At 37.5% G+C, this 7986-nt stretch overlaps 1 protein-coding gene across 2 annotated transcripts in view; it reads right to left on the bottom strand.

Moving 5' to 3' along the window:
* Positions 1-3912: 3912 nt before the first annotated feature.
* FHIP2A (FHF complex subunit HOOK interacting protein 2A) overlaps positions 3913-7986 on the bottom strand; it is a 46264-nt gene continuing 42190 nt past the window's right edge. For both annotated transcript variants that reach the window (XM_005566511.3, XM_065521451.2), the window contains 3 exons: positions 7771-7911; positions 7303-7406; positions 3913-7202 (listed from right to left, as the gene is read on the bottom strand). In XM_005566511.3, the coding sequence (XP_005566568.3) occupies positions 7097-7202; positions 7303-7406; positions 7771-7911 (351 nt within the window). In that variant the 3' untranslated portion in view covers positions 3913-7096. The remainder of the gene's footprint in view (positions 7203-7302; positions 7407-7770; positions 7912-7986) is intronic.

The raw sequence follows: 7986 nt of genomic DNA, 5'->3' as shown, positions 1-7986 counted from the left end.
TTTTAAAAATATATATACTCCCCCCACTTTTTTTAAAAGACTCCCTGTCAGTTCCTCAATATACTGATTAGTCCAACTAGAGCAGTGGTCCCCAGCCTCTTTGGCACCAGGGGCTGGTTTCATGAAAAACAATTCTTGCACAGACTTGGGGATGATTTCGGGAAGCAACTGTTCCACCTGAGATCCATCAGGCATTAGTTAGATTCTCATAAGGAGCGCACAACCTAGATCCCCGCGTGTAAGTTCACAGTAGGGTTAGTGCTCCTACGAGAATCGAATGTTGCTGCTGATCTGACTGGAGGGAGAGCTCAGGTGGTCGCCTGCCACTCACGTCCTGCTATGCTGCCCAGTTCCCAACCAGTCACGGACTGGTACTGGTCTGTGGCCCGGGGGTTGGGAGACCCCTGAACTAGAGGGAAGAGGAAGGTCATAATATAAAATCATAAGCCTGAGCAATATAGTGAGACCCTATCTCTACAAAAATAAAAATAGCTGGCCACAGTGGCACCTGCCTGTAATCCCAACCACTCAGGAGGCTGAGGCAGGATTGCTTGAGTTGAGGCTGCAGTGAGCTGATTGTGCCACTGCACTCCAGCCTGGGTGACAGGGCAAGACCCTGTCTCAAAAAAAAAAAAAAAATTATAAAGCAAACTGAATTTTAACTCCTTAGACTCATACTTGGGAAATCAGATAATTCCTTGAAGCTACCTCAAGAAGACTGTGCATGAAGGAAGCAGGAGTCTCTTGATCTTGCTCTCTGGCAGGAGTGAGCTCTGGCCTGTCCACCTGCCTTCTAGCCTGACTCCAGGCTTAGATGTCAGGAATGGGTGGGAGTTGCGGGATGATAACCCAGGGGAGGTCTACACATCCTTTCTCTCTATGCATGTCTGGCACGCGGCTTCTGAATTCATCTCCACTGTCTCCATCAGCCTAGGCTGGTTCTCTCTTAATTGGACATGCAAACTGCTTTGTGCCCCAAACCAGGAGAGAATAAAGAATGCTGTCAAAAGAGCGCTGAGTTAAAAGTAAGGAGAAAGGCTTGGTTCTACAAATGCTTTAGCTGAACCAAATCTTACCCCTAATCTTTGGGTCATTTTAAAAGTCCAGTTTAATCTTTTGATTTTAGTATTTCAGTTGACTATGTGCCTTCTTGCTATACAATAGTTCTAGAGAGAGATCACAAATCACAAGCTAAGTGCTATTCATCAGCTGAGAAAATATGGGCCCAAAGCACTGTTCTTTGGGCTAGTGCTTTATACCAACATCAGAATGAAGTGAAAGGCAACAGTTAAGCATCGCAAATACAATAGGATGCAGAAGTTTCTTGCCAGGTTGGCTCTGTTGTGATTATAACCTTTTCTTTTTTTGAGATGGAGTCTCACTCTGTTGCCCAGGCTGGAGTGCAGTGGTGTGATCTCTGCTCACTGCAACCTCTGCCTCCCTGGTTCAAATGATTCTCCTGCCTCAGCCTCCAGAGCAGCTGGGATTACAGGCATGCACCACCATGCCTGGCTAATTTTTGTAGTTTTAGTAGAGATGGGGTTTCACCATGTTGGCCAGGCTGGTTTCAAACTCCTGACCTCAAGTAATCCGCCCATCTCAGCCTCCCAAAGTGCTAGGATTACAGGCGTGAGCTACTGCGCCTGGCATCTGTTCTGGTTATAACTTCTGAGAATATCTTGCATATCTCAAAAGTAAGACTATAACCCAAAAGTAAGAATAATACATATATAACATACTTAAAAGTAAGAATATTCAGGCAAGGCTTGAGTTTCAGATTTTCCTGTTTAGATGATTTGCCATCTTACTTCCTTCCCCTGGCGCTCACAACACTTGGGTCTTGTTTCTCTAACAGTGTTCACCAGTGTGCCCTGTAATTTATTTTTGTAAACGCCACACCAAGACCATTACTTTTTTAAGGCTGAAATCATTTTTTGTTTTCCTAGCACCTTAATACCTGGTTCACAGAAAGTTCTTGAGAAATATGTGTTAAATAAACAAAATTCTTGTTTGGTTTGTGGATGTCCTATTTCTGATACATTTTTAGAAATGATATAACAGAGAAATTTCTAATGCCCACAATAGTCAAATCAGTAAGAGTAGTGAGTGTGAATGAAACAGGCTTAGACAGGTCTCCCTGAGGCAGGTAGTGGGGTATATTACCAAATAAAGTTAAGAACTGATTTTCTGGAATCAACCCAAATGCCCATCAACGATAGACTGGATGAAGAAAATGTGGTGTATGTACACCATGGAATACTACGCAGTCATAAAAAGGAATGAGATCATGTCTTTGCAGGGACATAGATAGAGCTGGAGGCCATTATCCTCAACAAACTAACAAAGGAACAGAAAACCAAACACCGAATGTTCTCTCTTATAAGTGGGAGCTGAACAATGAAAGCACGTGGACATAAGGAGAGAAACAACACATGCTGGGGCCTGTGCTGGGGGCGGGGTGGGGAGGGAGAGCATCAGGAAAAATAGCTAATGCACATGGGACTTAATACCTGGGTGATGGGTTGATAGGTGCAGCAAACGACCATGGCACACATTTACCTATATAACAAACCTGCACATCCTGCATATGTATCCCAGAACATAAAAAAAAAAAAACAACAAAACACAAAAAGACCCACCTTCTGCAAGGTAGTCCAGAGGTAACAACTTTATTGCCATAAGAACAACTAAAACATACTCCATTTCTTCTGCATCATTCAGTGTTAAACAAACTCAGATGCAGTGTTTCTGCCTGCTCTTTTATATATATATATATATATATATATTTTTTTTTTTTTTTTTTTTGGAAAAGAAGTATAGATTTTACTTGAGAGTTAGTCCAGCAAAACTTCAACTTTTACAGTTTTATGTTAATTCCTTAAATTCCCTTGGGATTACTCGTTTTCCAGCTAAAACACTGCTAAATTCTTAACAGTTTGAAGCAGGTTTTGGACTGGGGATCCAATTATGCATTCCCAAAACGCAGTTTTCTTTTGAAGTAGCTCAGGGCAAGGAGGGTGATTTCAACTTTTCAGTGTCTAAACCTTGCCTCTTCCATCCTTTCAACCTATCATCTTACTTCCGTCTAAAGCGATTTTGAAAAGAATCTTCGGGTAGTTGGGATTAATCATTGGATTCTTCTCTTTCTGGCTGTGCTGTGTATTACATGTTTCTTTGTTTCCAATTCAGAAACTCTGGCAAATGCTCAAGTGAACAGAGTAAGTCTAGAGTTTAAGTGTCAGCTAAAAAGAAAAGTTTTTATATGTGTTAGAAAAATACTAAGAAATAATGCTTAGAATAAATTGTTTCTCTGGGCCGTGCATGGTGGCTCACACCTGTAATCCCAGCACTTTGGGAGGCTGAGGCAGGTGGATCACTTGAGGTCAGAGGTTCAAGACCAGCCTGATCAACATGGTGAAACCCCGTCTCTACTAAAAATACAAAAATTAGCTGGACATGGTGGCAGGCATCTGTAATCCCAGCTACTCAGGAGGCTGGGGCAGGAGAATCACTTGAACCCAGGGGGCGGAGGTTGCAGTGGGCTGAGATCGTGCCATTGCATTCCAGCCTGGGGAACAGAGCGAGGCTCTCAAAAAAAAAAAAAAAAAAAAATTGTTTTTCTCAGACGTGCATAACATTCCTTCCTTTTGTGCAGTGATTATTAAGAAGGGAGGTGGAGGAAATATATGAGGTTTACTATGAGGTTTACCTGGGGGAATTTTTCAAGCTACACATCTCTCCTCCACAAATAGATATATTGCTTTTTGTTCTCTCCCTAGAATACTATAGAGACCCACTGATTGTGGTGTGCCATATCCCTTTGTGTGTTGGGGGTGCAAAAAGTTAAGACTTGCTTGAGATTTATCATTGGATAAAACGTTCCCAAGTAGAATTTTACAAAAACATAAGACATTTTGTTTAAATTACATTATTTATTTTTTAGATCATCCCTCTTAGTCCTGCATGCATTGTTAGCACAAAAAGTTGAACTTGATCACAACTTCCTTTGAAGAGAGAGTAGGTACACAATGACCATCTGAAGAGTTTCTCCACGGATGGACCAAGAATTCCAGACGTTGGTAACACTGTCAGTAACCTACACAACGTTCGATACAAAAAATTTACCAAATATCCTGTTTAATGTAAACAAGGCAGGAGGCAAAACAGAGTATTACAGTAACACTATTTTACAGGGCCCAGAAATGTGATTATCTACCATGTTTTAACACATAAAGTGTCACAATGACATGCACATTTGATTTACTATGCAACCCAAAATATAATTACCATATAATGTGGTTTTAGCACTTCACTGTAACTTTTTCTGTCAATACTGATGGACTTCATAATTAAATGGTAATTGTATATTAATGCAATAATTTATGGAAACATTACCATGAATTTATGAAGTAATTCCATAATTTGTGCCCTGTAAAATTAAGTGTAACAATGTTTACACTAGCAACAGTGTAAGCGAGCTAAGAATTTTGGTCCTTATATATACACATATATACATATGTACACACACAATAATGTACAATTAAACCAAAAAGCTATGAATCCACTCACAGCTTCCATATTGCACAAACAGATACATTAGGAGAAAGTTACATAGTTATAAGGTGAGTACTATATGGCAATAGGCTAAGACAAATCTGAGTTAAATCAAGTAAAGAATGTGGCTCATAACTAAAAACAAACCCAAAGACTATGCTGTTAGAAAGTTTTAAAAAATGTGCGTACTTATTGATACAAATGTGAAGCAAGGCTGAAATTCACTTTGGAACTTGCTATGGCAATCAATTGTTATGACCGTGCTTTCCACTCAACATAGTGCATTTTAGTCACTGTTTTTGCGAGTACTGAGTAACAAATATTCAGCTGTCAACAGACAGTTTAAGAAAGACTAGTGATGCAGTACAACGTTTCAACTAACAAATTGAATTCACTGTGAGAGCTTGTACTGGCTCTAGCTCTGAACTAAATGTAAAAGAAAAAAAGAAGGGAAGAAAAACAGAAACTTAGATGAGAAACAAATGAAATCTTAAGCCTTAGCTGATTACGAATTAAAGTCATTACAATAACTTAGGAAAATTATATTTTCAGAAGCAGCATACACATACACACATACAAGAGTTAAAGCTTTTCTGAGCTTGGTTTCATGGAGTAATTATAAGGTCCCATAGTGAAATCAAGGATAAAACAGTATTTGGTTTCAGAGGTAATATCATTGCTACTACACCTATTGAGCACTATGAAAACATTAAGAAATATCTAATATCTCTTAATGCCTTAGTTTAAATACTTGTACGTCGAAGTAGACTGTTACTACATCTAGAAATGTAAATGTCGAAGTGTTCCCTTTATGAAGTGATTTAAAAAATACAGCAAACTGAATAATGCCTTCACATCATTCAAAATGATTTAAAGACAATCATGCACAAAATAACTATCTCCCACTTTTGTTTTTTCTTTGTTTTACTTAATAAATTTCTTAGAATAAGCTAATAAAGATTTGCATGAAATTGGAGGTTTAGTCTTTTTGTTGTTTTAACAGTGGTAAGCATTCTAGAGCTGATGCTATTCATAATCTTTTGATATTGTTCTTAATAAATAGCAAAAACAAACTATGAAATAAACCAGAAAAGCTAATACAACAAAATGAGCAGACAGGTGTAAAACAAGCCTCTACGCACACGCCACACAATGCATATATACAAACATGCTACATAAAATAACTTCCTAGGGGGGTAGTGAGAGTTCCCTTCAAGCTGGAGCCTTTGATAGCCTGTTCCCCCAAATATCAGTAAATGAAAAGATAAAGAGGAAAGTGCTGCTGCTTAACATGTCAGATAAAAACAAACAATAGATTAAAAACAGTATTTGAGTGATCAGTGTCACTTAAAGGAAAAATAGAAAGCGGACTAGCAAACACGATTTTGTCCATCGAGTACAAGCATGCTGTGCCCAGCGCAGCTTTGCTGAACTACAGGTTCCTACATGTATACCCATTCACATACATACCCAATTTCCCCAAATCCTTTAACATGTAAACAGGACGTTTAAAAGTCTGTTTTCTTTAATCTCTTTAGAATCATTTAAAACAAAAGACCAAACAAACTAGAAAAAAATGTAAACATCGAGGAGCCACTGGCATTTTGATTGCTGCCAAGGGTTATCAGTCAGTCCCTCACCTAGACACCACCATGCGTTTCAGTAAGAAAATCAAATTATAAAGCAATTTTATAAAGCAATTTTCTGAGAGGGAGAGAGGGGGGAAAAAGGTTCTCGACCCAGTACATCTTACTTAGTTTAAAAAAAAATACAGTTTTAGCAAACACTACCAATGGTGAGCATAAATTCAACATTGTTGTGAAAATGACACAGTTTAAATCAACTGGGACCCATACATGAAGAAAATCACTAACATGGCTATGTGCACAAGAGTAAAAGAACATTTCTTTAAAAATAGAGATATATTGATCAAGAATTTATCATATTAAATTGTTATTCTTAAAAAAGCTGAAGAAAGTTAATGGTGCTCTACACATTTTTATCTCCTATAATTAATTCATTCAATGGTTTCTGAATTGTATTTTTTCTCATTTACAGTTTTTTTCATATTTTGTTTGATAAGAATTCTGACCTTAAAAAGTTATAAAATTAGTGATTTTTTTGCTACTTATTAATCCAAAATAATATAAGCATTTGAGTCCCAGAGAATGTCAAAATGCCTTGCTACCTAAAAGGATATTAATATAACAGAAATATCATCAAAGTCATGACATCGGAAATATTGCAGCTTTTCAAACACAGTCATTAGAAATGCTTATTTCCTGAAGTTCCTTTGATTGTATCCTGGATTCGACAATGTGCAATTTTATAACAGAACCATTATGATAAAGCCAATGAAAACAACATTATACAACATTTTACCAAGAATGTCCACTCAATAGGTTCTTAATGGTTCTGTCCAGTTTACAGCAATACTTCGTTTAAAAAGGCTTTTTATCCTCTTGTGGCTGGGTGGAGCTGAGTCTTTTTTGATGAAATATACACAGTAGTTCTGTTCCCCTAGTTACTTGAAAGATGTTATTTATGGTGTGGAGGAAGCGTGATATTTCACAAATGCAATTGCCGCCAGCTCCTTACAGAACTCTTCTAACACAATCACACCCTCTAGCAGTGTGATGTGGTCAATACTGGTAAGGGAAAAACAGACAATAAATCAATTCAATGTATCAGCAGATCATTAAGTTCACTGAACTTTTTGGATTAAAAAAACGTAAAACATGAACTTACAGAGGGCCTTCAGGTTCCAAACCAAGTAATCGCTTTCTGACTAACAGAAGCTTGGGAGTAAAGTCTTGAATACGCTGGATTCGAAGCATAAGGTCTCCAACAACCTGCATCACAGAGGCAAGGCACTTCAGTTCCCGAAATCAGCTACATAGACAACCTCAGGATTTTAGAAAAAATCTTCATTCCCATCATTTAATAAATAATGTAAATTTTCACTACTCATATAATCATCTTTAACCAAGGACTCATACCTAATTCTTTAAAATAAAAGGTACATATTATTAAAAATAATTTTATAATTTTATATATAATTATAATTATATATAATGTGTATATATATGTATAACAATTACTTTGAAGCAGTAGATACATTTTTCATTATGTGACACTAACTGCATACAATGATGTTAACATATTAATTGCACAGACTTATCAATCCTAGGGAATATAACAGAACTAGTAACTCACCCTGACAATTACAGAGAAGAGAGATCTACAGCCAGGAGCGAGGTTCACATAAGGATCCAAAAGGTACTCGTGGATGTGTGGATGAGGGAAGAGAGAAAGTCTAGATAACACTGAGGTTACTTGTAAGTTTACATCATATGGCTATGGAGAGGTAAAAAACAGAAAGACATTTAATAATAATGTATACCTATGCACTTAATTTACTATTTCAATTTG

Source organism: Macaca fascicularis, chromosome 9 (genome assembly GCF_037993035.2).
Source record: "Macaca fascicularis isolate 582-1 chromosome 9, T2T-MFA8v1.1".
Lineage (NCBI taxonomy): Eukaryota > Metazoa > Chordata > Mammalia > Primates > Cercopithecidae > Macaca > Macaca fascicularis.
This window is presented reverse-complemented; position numbering and strand designations above follow the sequence as displayed.